Raw genomic sequence first — 16,525 nt, forward strand, 5'->3', positions numbered from 1 at the left:
ACGGCTCAACTTCTGTTTCAATTCTTTCCTATCCAGTCGGGCCTCTAAAATAGCTCAAATGCCAATTTCCCGCCATCTTGCAAAAATAAAGATGGCCACTTGCGGATTGCGCGAAAAAGTTTAATTTTTTATCCTTTTTCGAATGAGGTATCACAGGTGGGGGAGGGCTGTTGTGCGCGCAGGCACGTGGATTTAAGCGCGTTGGACGGAGAGCAGATCCGGGTTGTGAGGTCGGAGGAGGGAGCTCATCCGAGCGCTCGAGCGTGCTGATTAGGCGCCTGAGATGAGGCAACCAGCCGGACCAAGCGATGGTTGCCTGGCGGGTAGGCAATCCGTGACAGTGGGCGCCGCGTCTTCAGGGTTTGCGCTCGAAGCGCAGTGAAGATCCCCAAGGGACAACCCCCAGGGCTTGCCTAAAAGCGGATCGCTACGGCGGCTATCGCTACGAAGCGAATGCGGGTTTGCTCCGTGCAGTGCTGAGAAGCTGCCGAGCACGGGAGCCTCTGTGCAGTCAACAGCTCTACGGTTGGATAGAGTACCTGTACGGCTGGACGGTGATGTAGCCGGATGCAAACGGGAGCACAGAATATGTAGGCTTCACCAACAGAAGGTTCACTCCCGTATACTCCAATGTATCACTGTTTGTACTTTCCGGCTGCCTGCATTGTTGTCAAATGAGTGCAAGATTGCCAACAATTACAATAAAGTGAACGGCGGTTTATTTGAATTGAAGCCTCTCAAATGGGAAATCGAATCGGGTTTTGTCGAGTTTAATTATACGCAACGATAATAATTTTAATGAATCAATTGATTTTACTCTCATTAAAATTAATCCATGTAAAAGATTCAACGTGTGTTCATTAATATGGGCTGATTGTGAAATGATGACTTAATAAATTTAAAGCATGTACCAGATTTCAAATTATTTCATATTTCCTTTCTTCACTTATCTTTTTAATTATACGCAACGATAATAATTTTAATGAATCAATTGATTTTACTCTCATTAAAATTAATCCATGAAAAAGATTCAACGTGTGTTCATTAATATGGGCTGATTGTGAAATGATCAGATGAAATGATGACTTAATAAATTTAAAGCATGTACCAGATTTCAAATTATTTCATATTTCCTATCTTCACGTATCTTTTTAACTCGAAAATTGTTACCTGGACGTTGTTACAAAGCACTATGTTTAATCTTCATGACTATTCATAACAAATTTGAATAAACACTGATGCTTATTTTACCAAAATCAAAGTAGAAGGTACCAAAGGAAACTAAAAAAGCCCCCAAATTGTTAAATTTGTGCATTTCACCCATCAACGTTTCAAGAGTATCGGTAGCCACCTGATTTTAGAAGCAAACAGTGCTTGATGGCATAACGAGAGTTAGAATACTCCGCCAAAAATTAGCTTACTCTCAATTTTCTCTCTATTAGATTAGGTAGATCTATCTGAAACCTTCGAAACCTTAGAGACAGGTAGGTACTATTATTGAATTCTCCTCGGGATCTGATATTTCTAAGTACATACTTGCCGTTTAGAATTGAAGGAGTAAAGTTGATGTTTAGGAAAAAGAAGTACTTAAGAGAGTGGCGTAAATAAATGATACTCAAAAGGCATTGCTTTTAATAGAAAGTAATTAAATTCTGAATGGAAGAAAATGTACAAACATTTGACTGAATAATCTGAACACAAGTAGGTAACAAGAATCAGCAGTCTCCGTATCAAAATTAAATTTCAAATGTTACGTCATTCTACTAAGCGGAGAAATGGTATGTTGCTAATGATAATAAATAATTAATCAGAAAATGAACGGATAACCTGTTACTTGTGGAATTAAAGGCACCAAGCAGGTGAGTTTAATATTGCTGAACATAATACCTTGACTTATGGAGGAAACTTAAAAACAAGCAGCGCATATTTCGCACTTGACAGGTGAACATGTAAAAGAAGGCAGAGAAAACAAGGCGTATACCTATACAGATGAGGAACCCAAATTAATTGCAAAAGAGATTCTTTGATTGATACAAAGCTCTTCTCACCAGCGTATTGAGAAATTTTGCATGAAGGGGTATGAGGTCCAAAATTTACTAATTTGGAGTGTTCATAGGTAAGCAAATCCTGAGAACCTTTAAGAATAATTTTCTTCTTGAACAATCTAGGCCCCCTGGACTCACCGTGCTATGCCACTGACTTCGCTACCTAGTGTTTTATATTTATTGTTGGCAAATATTCACATAGACATATTATGAACAATCAACAAGAAGAAACAGTCCCTTCAACAGAACAAGAATTAAATGCCAAACAACATTCTTCAAGGAGGTAATTTAACGATATTGATAACTAAGCACAATAAAATTATCATACAAGAAACAAATTAGTACTACAAAACAAAACAAAAAAAGAAACAAGGGGTAAGGAAATTAATCATAACAAAATTGAAGGATGCCATGTCAATCAATACCCTTGCATTTACAGTAATTAATGAAATAATATAGATGATGGAGAGAGAGAACAATACTTCACAAGGAGGAATCTACTTTAATCGCTCAGACGAACAGCAAGTAACCAGGGGATAGAGTTGTGCACGGAACTAACTTTTTCTTGACTAAAAAAACAGAACTACCAGTACTATCTAAAGTTCGCTGCAGTATCTTCAATGGCTCTTCTACTGACAATAAATTGTAACCCTGCTGAATAAACTATCCATCTGAGCTTAGGAAACTTTACATTTAATACTACATGAACCATCATATTTGAACCATGGATAAATGTTACTTATCGAGAAAAATGGAATCCTGAGTATTTTTAGAATTTCAGTAGCTAAGTATGACATTGCAAGGGCAAAAATACAAAATTTACATACAAATTAAAGAAAATTAACCTGTCAGGTAGAGTTTCAGAATAAATCACAAAGATAAATGCAACAAATCCTTCGGAAACCTAAAAAATTGTAGGTCAGGATCCTTCACTGAGTCACTTAAGCAACCCTGGATAGAGCACCATCTACCACCTCTTTTCTTTTGCGCACACTGAATCTGTTCAGCCATCTGTGAGGAAAATTCGAGTAAACATTAGTATTAGAAGAGGAAATTTAACAAATGCACAATGAGCAATACGTTTCACATCATAGGATACTGCAATATAATTATAAAACTTCTTTTGCTACTTCCTGAAACTTGAGGGTATACAGTTGGTGAACTTGTGTTTCAATTTGCGTCATGGTTTATGTACACAAAAGACTGTCACATTAGTGAAGAGCAATTTTGCAGTAACTTGCAACAAAAAATGGGTTGGTTGCTTCAAAAAACCCTGAATTGATGCTGTACCTCAATTGTAGTAGGTTTCAAAAATATTGAAGGAAGCCTAGAGAGCAGTAAGTAATGATGGTGATCAATGTAGTTCAGTGACAGTGGTGCAGAATCTCTTTCCACCTAATCTGATTAGGATACTTACAGTGTTGGGCATTGAGTCCATGTAAAACAGTGTCAAAAAATGTAGAATTATTAATCTGAAGGACAAGCCTTGGATGCAATTATGTGTCCAGGGCTTTCCACATGAGATTACAAATCCACCAAGCTCCCAATAATTAACGTTTAAAGTAGGCAGAATGACTGCTTCTTAAATGTAAGTACAAGTTTCATTGAAGTTGCTTGTACTTCGTTGAATTTATCTGCCAAGATTAAGGACCAAAATATTCTATTTTCTTGTTGTGTACTGCAGAAAATGTTGCATACAAACTGTGAGACACTTACCGTAAGTCTTCACTTTCCAAGAGAGCTGCTAGTAGATAGGGATATTACTTTACATTCTAGCAAGTTGACTTAGTGCTGCCTGCCTCTTTGTAGCCATCTGAAAACATTAATTAGGTACAAATTAGTATCTCCTTTGACATGATTCCTATTCTGAACTTAAAGTTTCATCTACATTATTAATCCCAGTTGCATAGTAGGATGCGATCATAAAGACTGATAAGGAACAACTTTGAGGCATCAGTGGTGACTTTCAACCACCAGAGAAAAATAAGTACCTACAGGGCTTGTGCAAGCCACGCGGTGATACACTGGTCCCTTCATAATGAACCCTTAATTCGCTAGAGAGAGGTGATTACATCTGGAAAAGTTGAGAGTGATTGACATTTCCCAGGTTAAATTGCCAGAATCTTTATCAGTCAGATGAGGGCTGGATGCTTCATTAATGCATTTCATTCATATTATTTCCTTGTTGAAAAGATTACTAGCCACAAATACTGACAAACTTGGGAAAGATTGACCTTAAATCTGTCAGTCTACTTGGGAGGGTCACCTTAAAATATTGTAGATCCAAAAGATTGAAGGGGATTGGCTTTATAATGAAGCAGCATAGCTACTTATCAGCAATGCACAAAACTATTATTGCCAGGAGCATCCTTTCATCAGATAAATTAGTTGTTTAACAGTAGCTGGTTAAGTAATGTATCATTAAGGTGATTCGTCAAGCTCAAGTGGCATGGTCGGACTGGCATGCGATATATCACATTGATTAGGTCAAAAGTCTCAGCAGATTTGGAATTTTTAGCCAAAAAAAGGACGAAAGCCCCTGCACATTAGCCTAATGAATCATGCTAAACCTAAAAATTGGCAAAATTCAGAGAAATGAAGGCAGAATAGTGTTCAAAAAAAAACCTCGCATTCAATTCAGCTACCGATTTCTGTGTCAAATGCAATGTTTTTTTCCAAACTCTATCCTGCTATCATTTCTCTGAATTTTGTCGATTTTTGGGTTTAGAATGATTCTATAGGCTCACGCACAGAGGCTTACGTCCTTTTTTGTGCTAAAAATTTCAAATCTTCCGAGATTTTTAACCTGATCGATGCAATATAACGCATGCCAGTTCGAGCACGTAACTTTAGCTTGACGAATCATTTTAAGGTTAAAAAACCCGTTTGGGAGTGTATTCATCCACTGACAATAGCGTAAGGTTTTTCAGGAACCAAGTTTGAGGAAAAATAATAACATGGTAATCAAATTTGGGTAACACATACCTTAGGGCTTCTCCTCGTTGCAAGAGATACTGGCCTAAAAACGAACTACATCACTTCACATTTTAGGATGACCAACTTAACCACCAAGACAACAGATGAAGAAAACATAACTGCAACTTTAAATTAGAAATTATCAAGATCATACAACAAAAGAAAAGTTTCGCGTTAATAATTAAACTGTTCGTTCGTCATTTTCAAAAATCCTCATGTTCATTCTCCTAGCACGCACGAGGGAGGACAAAGTCAGCAGAATTAGGTTAGGCTCTCAATGTAAACATTACTTTCTGGGTGTGTTTTTTTTTTTTTTTTTTTTTTCTGTCGTTTTATGGCTTTGTGTCTAAGCACCTGCAGCCAACTTTAGACTAGTGTGATAGTGTAGAGAGAAGGTTACAGGTGACTAGTTACCGACTTTAGAGGTGTAAAAAAGAAAAAACTAAAAACATGGAAAAAGGTGAGGGATTGATAAAAAAGAGGAGTTGAGTAGAGAGAGGGTGAGAACCCTTCACCATTTTCACGCTCTGATACCCGGCAGAGCGACTTCCTATGACCAGAGACTGGGTAATGGAAAACAAACAAAGTGAACATACGGTAGGGATTGAATGTGTTAGAGAGAATGATTTGTTTGGACAAAAGGTAGATCGAATAAAACAGAGGGTAAGACGGTTGGTGGGAGTGAAAAAAAAATATAGGGAAATTATTAGTGTAAGAATGAAGATTTGGTAGATTAGAGGTGGATATCATTTTTATCTAGAAAAAGGGCTATGGATTTAAGGGTATTGAGGTCGCCGACCGAAAGAAGATATAGGGTTGAATAGGGTGGGAAGATTTCAAATTTATTTATAAGTTCAGAAAAAAGGGTATTTCTATTTTTAAGTTTATCACATTGGAAAAGGATATGTTCTAGGTTTCCAATGGAACCACATTCACACAAATTAGAGGTTGTTAAGTTAATTCTAAACAAGTGAGTGGGGTACAGGCCATGACCAATTCTAAGTCTAATTAGATTCGTGATAAGGGAGCGTTTCCAGTCAAGTCTATAAAACCAAGGTTTACGAGAGAGAGTAGGGAGAAGAGATTTTAGTCTTTGGCCTTTCCACGTACAAGCTATCCAATCAGAGTTCCAATCGTTAAAGTTTTGTTGGGAGATAAGGGGGAACAATTGTTTAAAAAAGATTTTATTATCAATTGGCTGAGCTAAATGAATAGATTTAGTCAATTGATCAACTCTTTCGTTACCTAATATTCCTGAGTGACTAGGGATCCAGATCAGCCAAATATTCCTTTCTCGGTATCTAAACAGGATTTCTTTAGTTTCTTCAATGAGGGGGTGGAGGTCCGGTTGTTGATTAATCAGGTTAACTAATACGCTGTGAGAGTCTGTACAAATTGCAACATTGGAAAGATTAAGGCTAATACTGTGTTCAACAGCTTGGAGAATAGCCCACGTTTCGGCTTCAAATATAGAATTATATTCCGATAGAGAATAGACTTTATAGAATTCATTAGAGAGAAAGGCTGACGTGGTGTATTCAGCCGTCTTGGCGCCATCAGTATAATACTGGGTAAAGTTCCTAAATTTTAATCTCATTAATTCGTTAAAGTTCATTTGGATTGAAATGTGATCAGATAGTTTTTTTTTAGGAATGTCTAAGAAGATGGTATTAGGTTGGAAAAATTGGAAAACAGGATCTCTCATAAGTGAGCACGGAAAATCGCTTTTTAAGATTTTAGGAAGTAAAGGCTTTCTCAGAATCCATCTGTTAAGAAAAAGTGGGTGTTGTTTATTAACCCAGTAGTTACTATTCATAATAGATCTCTCAAGCATCTTTATATTCCTTATAATGGGGCTGTGCTTCATGCTCATTGCTCTGATTAGAAGTTTATCTGTTAGGAAGTTAAATCTATTAAGGATAGGGGGAATAGCTGACTCAGCGTTTAGATTATTGGTAGGGGTTGATCTAAGCACACTTAAAGTTTTACGTAGGCAAGAATTTTGGAGTATATTAGTTCTTTCAATAAGATTAAAATTTCTACAGTATATTGGGAGGCCGAAATCAAGAATCGGGCGAATCATACTCATGAAAAGTTTTCGAGAAACGTCCTGGTTAATACCCCAAGAACAACCATGTAGATATGACAAGATGTTTAATTTACAAGAAATTTTAAGTTTAATAGAATTAATATGTGGAAGCCAATTCATTTTTCTAGTATATAGGAGGCCTAAATATGTGGCCGAGGGAAGTACAGGGATTAAGAAATCATCAAGATTAAAAGAAAGGTTATCAGGGAGTCTCCTAGTAGAAAAAATAATAGCCTGGATTTTAGGGAGAGAAAGGTCAAGTCCTAGAGTTGAGAGTGCATTGTTAATACACTTAAGGTCTGAATTAAGTAACTCCATCGCTACATCTAATTTCTTATGGATGTTATAAATAGATATGTCATCAGCAAATTCAGAAATGTATGATGTAGAGAGGGATCTAAATAAATCAGAGGTGTAAATAAGGTAAAGTAACGGACTAAGGATACCACCTTGGGTCAGGCCTTTAGGTTGGAGGCGAGGATTCGTAGTTTTATTGAAATATGAGACTATAATGGAGTTATTTGAAATAAGATTAAAAATGATACGAGCTAGGTCAGGGTTAATGCCAATTGAAATGAGTTTCTTATAGAGGATATTATAGTTAACGTTATTGTAGGCATTTTTAATATCCAAAAAAAGAGTTGCCATATAAGCTTTATCACCGATCGCCTTATAGGCATGGCTGGAAATTTGAAAATGGTTATGATATACATTTTTTCCCTTTCTAAATCCGAATTGGAAAGGAGAGAGTTTATGATTTTTTTCCAGGAAGAATTCTAACCGATTGAGAATTATTCTTTCAAAAAGTTTCCTATAAGCAGAGATAATTCCAATCGGTCTATAGGAGGAGGCTAATTGAGGATCTTTGTCTTTCTTTAAACTAGTGAAGATTTTAACGTTTTTCCAGTCATCGGGTATCTTTTTGGTAATTAGGATATTGTTAAAAATGTCAAGGAGGATATTTTGGGCTTTGGTGGGGGCTTCTGAAATGAATTCAACCAAGGTGTCATCTAAACCAGGATTTTTCTTTTTAAGTTTCTTAATTGCCAAAAAGAATTCTTCTTTCGAAATTTTTTCAAATGAGTTAGAGAAGGATGAAGAGTTGTTCCATTGTTTAGAGAACTGAGAATCAGGGGTAAGGGTTAGATGAAGATCATCAATCCAATCAAAATTAATGTCTTGATACGGGGTTAGTGATCTGTTAAGAATCCTAACTTTTTCAAAAATTTCTTTAGCAGGAGTAAAGTGATTAAGTTTGTCAGTGAATTCTCTCCAATTTTTCTTTTTTGTACTTTTAACCAGGAGTTTAAATTCAGCGTTGGTCTTCTTATATTCTAAAAAAGTAGAAAAGGAGCAATTTCTCTGGTAATCTCTTAGGAGAAAGTCACGTTTATTTTTTAACATTTGACATTCCTCATTCCACCAGGGAATTCTTTTATATTTCTTGGGTTTAGAAGGAATAGTGGTTGTCGAAGAAGAGGGAGGGAGTTGGACAAACTGGGAATGAGGAGTTTTCAGTAATCTCTCATCTCTAACGCTGTTGGCGTAGGCTTCTTTCACTATATTGATATAGCTATCATAACTGTAGTAGGAACAGGTGAGAAGTTGATTAAGGTGTGATTTAAACAAACTCCAGTTTTCCAATTTTGGTAACTTTTCTAGTTTAGGAAGAGCAAATGAGGAGGTGGAAGGTATCGAGTTGATATCTGAAGAGATTGTTTTATTTAAGAAGTAGGAGCATGGTAGGTGATCACTACCACCTGTTTGAAGAGCTTTCCAGTAAGTGTTCCTACAGAGTGGTTCAGAAATAAAGGCCAAATCATTGAATCTAAGGCTACGGCCCGGAGCAGTTTTTCTTGTTGGTTGGGGATTAAGTGAGTTGATATTGAAAAGATCTAATTGATGGGAAAGGTTAACAAGAACTTCGCCTCTAGGGTCACTAGAAGGGTAGCCCCACAGGGGGTGTTCTGCATTACAATCACCAGCCCAGAAAAGAGGTTTGCCAACCAGGTTATTGGATTCAAAGAAGGTCAAAAGGTTGTTCAGTAGAAGTTTACTTGTGGGATTGATGTACATATTCAAAAAGAAGAATTCAGATGAATTATCAAATATAAGTTTGAAGGATTGTGTTTCTATTCTTGAGTTTAATAGTGATGTAGTGTCTAAGGAAAGACGTTGAAATTTATATTTGATTTTAATTAGTGATAAGAGTCCACCGTAACCATCGTCGCGATCGTCTCTTATAATGTTGTAACCTGGAAATTTGACTCGAGAAGAGTTATTTAACCAGGTTTCAGATAACAAAACTATGTCTGGTTTCAAGTCAGAAAGAAGAATTTTGAGGTCAGTTTCATTAGAGAGTAAAGATCTCATATTCCAGTTCAGGATATGAAAGTTTGAGGGAAGAGTAGATAAAGTTGGAGGTGACATAAGGAGAGAGTGTTAGAGGGGAAAGAGGGGAGGTAGGGGGGTTAAAAAGAAAGGGAAAAAAAGAAAAAGGGATTAAAAACAGAACTGGATTTTAGGGGCGAAGATCAGGGAGATAGAGTAGTCTCACTACCAATATCCATCAGGACTAGTGAGGAGACAGGTTCAGAAGAATGGGTAAGAGTGGGAGAAGGTGTATTGATAGTGGATTGTGAAGGATTTGTCTTTTTAGTTTGGAGATTGGTTGGGGTTATTGATTTTGTAGAAGAAGAAGGTTTGTATTGTTGTTGGGGTGCTTGTTTTTGTCCAGTATTAGGAGGTTGTACCGGGGATCTAGCGGAAGGGGTTTGTTTCGTAGGTATGGTAGATGAATTAGAATATGAAGAGTTTTTGTTACTAGGGGGAGGAGCCAATTTAAGTTGCTGTTGTCCTAAGTGTGATTGAGAGACAATAGTTTGGTTTCCTTTATTCGGAACGGGCCAGAAACCTTTATTCTGATCACTGATTGGTTTATGGATCTGAGTAGAAGAAGATTGGATTTGATAGTTTTTAAGCCATCTATCGGAAGGCATTACTGGATCGTTAACCTCTGAAATCTTAACTTTCTTTCTTATAGGAGAGGGGGAAAGAACGACTTCTGAATAGGGTCTTCTAAGGTCGTCGATAGAATATTGAAAGTTATCAGGACTTGTTTGTTCTTGGTCATTGTTTGAGGTTAGAACTAGATATTTATTATTCAGAACCGGGAAGTTCTTGGGATCGATATCATCAATAGAAATGGTCTCTCCTGCCTTAATTTTATTCTGGATTGCTAGAAGTCTGTCATTCAGGGTCAGTTTGATATTTTCGGTTTTCAGCATCTCAAGTTTTTTGGTTGCTTCATGAAAGCTAAGATTTTCAAAGGCCATAATTTTTTTAATAGCTTTCTGTTCAAGTAATGAAGGACAGGAAGGGTCAAAGGTTTTGTGGGGACCTTTGCAATGAAGACATTTGGTTGAATTAGGGCAAATATCATGCGCAGCATGTTGGTCTGAGCAGTTTGGGCATCGATTAAGACCTTTACACGTTAAGATACCCTTAAATTCAGCACGATGGCCATAGTTTAAACAGTTAGAACAGGTTGTAACGTTGTAGATGTAGGGGGTAGCTTTGCAACGAGAATAGAAGATATAAAAGAAGTCAGGACGGGTAGTACCTTCCCAAAGAAGTTCAAGTTTAGGGGTAGGAGTTAAAACACCTTTCTCATTTCTTCGGAAGATACGTCGAACTGAGATAACATTAGCATATTTATCTTTTAGATAGTTACCTATAGATTCAATGCCTAGGTCTGTATGTACGTCATTGATTACTAATCTACGAGTAATATAATTGAGGGGAATGAAAACCCTAGCATTTTCATAGGGGAGAATAGTTTTGTGATTGGAAACCAGATTGTTAGCATAGTCGCGTTTCACAAATTCGATATTGACTAAACTTTTGTTAATCTTTTTGATGGACTTAATACCGACAATATTACATCTATAAAGGGCTTCACCTATAAGGGTAGCATGTTTGTTACCTAAACCATCATAAGATAAGGAGATAACAAAGGGGCCAGTTGAGTTATCAGGATACAGTAAATCATCAATTTTCTTAAGAATAATCGTTTTTCTACTTTCGGTAGCATTAACTAAAGGATCGGCACTTACGGAAACAGAAGCATTTTGGGTTTGGGAGTTAATACCAGGGGGGTCCCCTGGATCTACTGGGGGATCAGACATTTTTAGGCTGTCATCGGGAGACAGAGGTTAGAAAAGATGGACTTACCACATGGGACGGAGATAGATTAACAAAAACTTAGAAAAGGATAAACAAAAATAACAAAAGAAATTGACTAGAAAAATGAGGAAAAAAGAAAACTAGCTGGAAGACATAGGAACTAAAAACTCAAAAACGAAAAAACGGTAGTAAAAAACTAGCGAGAACCAAGAAGATAAGGAAGCGGAAGTAATACGCACTACACACTAGTCAGCTCGGAGGTTCGAACGCGAATGTTCTGGGTGTGTTCTTCTTCTTCGACCGAGATACGCTGGGAGTGAGCCTATGGAACGCCGTTAGTGTCAAAACCCTTTTCTTGCGCGCGCGGAATTTTTTTTCGGCGCGCGGAAAAAAAAAAAAACCCGTTTTCGATGAAAATCTCTGAATTTCCGGATTCCGCGCCGGTTTTCGATATATTTGCGTCGTTTGTGTCAAAACTATTTTTGTCGGCGCGCCGCTTCAAATCTGTTCCGCGCGCGGAATTTTCGATGTATCGATTCCTGCTCGCCGTTTGTGTCAAAACTATTTTTTCCGGCGCGGCGCTCCAAATCTGTTCCGCGCGCAGAATTTTCGATATATCGATTCCTGCTCGCCGATCGTGTCAAAACTGTTTTTTCCGGCGCTGCACCAGAAAATAATTCCGCGCGTCACTTTTTCGATTTATCGATTTTTCTGCGCGCGGAGAATATTATCTCTCTTTTGAACGATTTCCATTAAACCGTTGGAGGGGAAAAAGTGCGGTGTTGCCGATAATTTAAATTTAGGAGCCAAGCCGGGCGGTTACAGTAGTTACAGAACAAGTAAAGCCTAAAGCCAAAAGTGGCGGGAAAGGATAACTTATGGTTTTAAATTAAATTTAAATTATCGGCAACACTGCACTTTTTTCCCTCCAACGGTTTAATGGAAATCGTTCAAAAGAGAGATAATAATATTCTCCGCGCGCAGAAAAATCGATATATCGAAAAAGTGGCGCGCGGAATTATTTTCTGGTGCAGCGCCGGAAAAAACAGTTTTGACACAATCGGCGAGCAGGAATCGATGTATCGAAAATTCTGCGCGCGGAACAGATTTAGAGCGCCGCGCCGGAAAAAATAGTTTTGACACAAACGGCGCAAATATATCGAAAACCGGCGCGGAATCCGGAAATTCAGAGATTTTCATCGAAAACGGGTTTTTTCTTTCCGCGCGCCGGAAAAATATTCCGCGCGCCAGAAAAAATTCCGCGCGCGCAAGAAAAGGGTTTTGACACTAACGGCGTTCCATAGTGAGCCTTCTGTTGGTGAAGCCTGTATATTCTGTGACGGGAGCCTTGCGCTGTATAGCTAATAAGCTAAGCCATAGGATAATAAAGCTAACGCCAATAGAAGGGACACTCGCGTAAGCGACCGTTGTGACTCTCGCCTGCTGTGTCCAGGTTTGGTTAGGTCCCGTTGCCCTATAGACGCTATTAGTGCAACGTCACAGAAAAGCGATATATATCGATTTTTTCGCATTGGTAGCATTGAAAGAGGTTATGCCAATGTTATTGTTTGGATCCAATTCTATATAATGGAGAATCCCTATGATGACGTCGCCACTAATAGCGTCTATACTTTTCTGAGCCCGCCAGCTCTTTGCAAGGTTATCAAATGTAATAGTAGGGCCCAGGTAATTGCAGGGTTGCCTTTAATCAGTGGTGCCAAAGAAGAGTCTAATGTTTTGTAAGTGTAAAAGTCACTGCCACAGAGTAAAATAATTTAAGTATCAAAATTAATGTAACGAAAACGATTTCCACAGCCTCGTCGTGCTCATGCTGGCCAGATGACTGATAAAATCACATGTGATCAGCTACAGTTAGAGTGTTACAGTTAGCAACCGCCGCCATTTTCATTTCCGAATGTAAACAATACCCGCCAGCTCCAGGTCCCTGTTCTTCTTCTTCGTCACGAAATCTGCGAGAGTGTCCTTTCTCTAGGCGTAGCCTTATTATTCTATGGCTAAGCGCCTTACATGTCTTGGGCCAAGATGCGGAATCCGCGTCTAGCTCGATGGTCATGTCCGGTTATTGATTTGAGTGAACCTGAAATTTATAAGGTGGAAATTCGCCGAAAGGGAATCATCTTGCGGGGGTACACTTGCCGAGAGCAGAAGGCCTCAGTGTGAGGTGTACGGTAGATCATAAATTTCATGGGCCACGTCGTTGGGAGGTCCTCTAAATCAGACGACGGGAAATAGCAGCGGAACGTCTAAAGCTGGGTGCGTCAACGCTATCTAGCGTATAGCGGCGGCGTCGCGGGTCACGGGGGAGCGCGGCCGCGAGGAGGGGAAGCGCGGGGAAGAGAGCGACCGCGGCGCGTTGCCGGCCGGCGGGGGCATCGGCGCTGGCTGGACGGCGCGTGGTTCACGGCGTGAACAGCTGTCGTTTGAAAAAAAAAAAAAGCTGGGGGCTGCCCTCAAAAATTTTTGTATATGCCAAGAAGTAGTTCTCTTTGACCCAGAAACATCCCCCAAGTTTCGTCTCAATATAGCTCAATTAGGACATTTTAGAAGGGGGGGGGGGGGGGGTTACAGAATTTTGAGACTCCGTGTTTGTAGAAACATACTTAAATACCTACAGTCCTATATGACAATAGCTACGTCTATGCGAGGCTCGAAACCGAGGTTTCACGAAACCCGAGTTTGTAATGCAAGTTTTCGCCGTCGGGTTTATGCGGGCGCTGTAACCCGACTTTCGCGGGAAATCAAACTTTCCGATTCTGGCGCTGTTTATGCGCATATTTTCGATTGAACTTGAATTTCATGCGTTGGCGCCATTTTCACAAGCTACACTTCATTTTTTCACTATGAATTGATTCAATAAAATTATTATTACTCTTTTATCCCGTGTATGTTCCACAATTTTTCCGCAATATATAAGGGGAGGCTTCATCTTCACTAGAAAAGCCTTTACTGACTTTCTGAGCAACAGTTGGAAAAATGACAGTGGATTTTTAATCATTTTACGTTCATATTTAAAAATTGAATGAATACCTAAGTAATCTCAACAACCCTTTAAATAATGCTCGAGCTTATATTCTGAGCTCAGAAAAGTTGCCATCATATATAATTTTAGTGATGTTAAAAATAATTGTGGCAGACGCAGAAATTCATCATGTTGTTTATTGAGCTTCTAATGATCTTACAATAGGCAGATATAGGCATTGAAAGTGTAGGAGTGCTAATCTACTAAGCACTGCACCTTTACTCCCTGGTGTCGTAAAGATTGTACCTATGTCTGCCATTTTTGTAGTGAAACAAATAACTAATCGGGAATACTTATGGGAATTGCTCCTTCAAAATATGATCAAAATAAGCGGATATTGATAGGTCAACAATGTACCTATCGCTGAAGCAGAAGCGTCTAAATCCTCTTGAGGCAACAGTCGGTGACAATCTCAACAAACTGATGACGCTTCACAAATTTTAAGTTTCCACATTCCCAGAGACACACGCTGAAATCCTGTTTCTCACCCCTCTTTCCGACTGCTCTCTGAGTCCATGAGCAAGACAGGAAGAAAATAGGCAAGCTACCCACTACTGTTTGCCTACCTATGTGTTTTTTTTCTTCAACTTGATTTTCAATGGTGACTCATGTAAAGAGCAACTGACAGACAAGATTTCAGAACCTGCCATTGCATTTCATTAACCTAAGACACAAACCCAACCTTACCACTGATATTCTTTAGCTTACACTGTATATTGTTCTCCCATTGAGATTCGATATGAACTCAATTCAAAAATGCTTTGGAATTTAATTATTCGGGTGGATTGGAATATGGAGCTTTCAGTCTATCTGTAAAGCGCATTTACTAACATTCACTGCTGTCACAAGATATTTTTGCACAGGCAGAGCCACTTCCCACAGTTGATGCATCTCTAACGCCAAGGCTCAATTATGACAAGTGATTCAACGACCAAAAATTGTTACACGCCTCAATAAAAACCGTATTCTTATCTCAAATTGCAAATCTTGGATAACAGAGCACTCACCAAAAAATCTCTTTCCTTCTGCCTCAGTATGAAAGATTGACGATACTTTGGAGCAAAAACTTTGAACTAGTTTCAATAAATGATGGCCTCAGAATTTGAGTCATCATTTACAAGAGATTGGATCAAAGAAATAAGTCCGCAGGTCACGGTTGTGGCTGGTCTCACACTTCCAGTAGGACAACCAGGAAATAGATACATGGATAACACACAAATTCAAGAGCTACACAGCTCTGATTGGATCAGATTTTAGATTTAATCGGTAGATTGAAATGAAAATATTCGGTGCACTACTTAAAGGGAAGCAGGGTGCCTTATCTTGAAATCCTAGGCAAATCGTGTGGATACAGTAAAAAAGTTCTCCGCAGATGATGAACTGGTAGGTAAGGCTATTACTCAATTGTAGCCTGTAAAGCTCTTTGCCTGCGTTGCTTCTGTAGTTATAAAATGTTGATTAGAGTTGCAAGAATAATCTGAAAAAGCAGTAATAAGCCTGGATTCCATCTGACACTAAACACCTTCACTAGAAAATAACGTCCTACGTTTAGCTAAATAAGGATAAATAAGCCACATATAACTGAAGGAATCACATAAAAGTGCTTAAGCAACAATTAAAGTAAAAGTATGATTGTAAAAAATGTTGAATAATGGCAAAATTAAAGCTAAATCGTGGGATAAGCACCAGTTGTTTACGAACGTTATGATAATAAATCCGGAATCTGCCATATTGCCGATCGCGCACCTGAAAACCGCATTTGAAGTCGAATTTCAACTAATTTCAACCTCCGGTTTGTTTATGCGGAGTGCGATAACCTAGTCTTTAGTGTAAAATAAGGTTTCAAACACAAATTTCGGAAACCTACATTTCGTTAGTTCCGTATTGTTTATGCCGTGATTTGAACCTTGGTTTCAAACTCAGGTTTCGATTGAAATTAGGTTTAGAGGCTCGCATAAACATAGCTAATAGTTGTGGGGCTATCGTATTTGTATGTTGTTTTAAAACTAACGTAACGGAACGATATTTTGGCCAAAAATAGCCTACCTTCTTCTAACCTAATTTAACCTAACCTATGCAATACCTAAATCCTAACGACCGAAATGTTTCGGGTGGACAGCATGAACATTTTTTCTCAAAGGACTTAGTATTACCAATCACTGTTACTTGGTTTTTTTTTTTTAAACCAGC

General features: G+C 38.5%; 3 protein-coding genes across 5 annotated transcripts in view; 1 reads left to right on the top strand and 2 right to left on the bottom strand.

Annotated features, from left to right (window-relative positions):
- The window catches only part of LOC109034966 (uncharacterized), a 157,206-nt gene that overhangs the window by 45,246 nt on the left and 95,435 nt on the right, over positions 1-16,525 (bottom strand). The window lies entirely within an intron of this gene.
- Miro (mitochondrial Rho GTPase) overlaps positions 1-16,525 on the top strand; it is an 87,206-nt gene that overhangs the window by 7,568 nt on the left and 63,113 nt on the right. The gene's annotated exons all lie outside the window — the stretch shown is intronic.
- On the bottom strand, positions 1,626-11,572 carry LOC109034957 (uncharacterized). The gene is made up of 3 exons (XM_072306472.1): positions 5,031-11,572; positions 3,762-3,858; positions 1,626-3,056 (listed from the first exon to the last, which is right to left on the bottom strand). The coding sequence occupies exon 1, from the start codon at positions 11,295-11,297 to the stop codon at positions 9,645-9,647; it is 1,653 nt and encodes a 550-aa protein (XP_072162573.1). The 5' UTR covers positions 11,298-11,572; the 3' UTR covers positions 1,626-3,056; positions 3,762-3,858; positions 5,031-9,644.

This window comes from Bemisia tabaci, chromosome 1, assembly GCF_918797505.1.
Source record: "Bemisia tabaci chromosome 1, PGI_BMITA_v3".
Classification (NCBI taxonomy): domain Eukaryota; kingdom Metazoa; phylum Arthropoda; class Insecta; order Hemiptera; family Aleyrodidae; genus Bemisia; species Bemisia tabaci.

Bases quoted from the DNA above. Each gene is read 5' to 3' on its own strand.
- LOC109034957 (XM_072306472.1), bottom strand. From the start codon at position 11,297: ATGTCTGATCCCCCAGTAGATCCAGGGGACCCCCCTGGTATTAACTCC.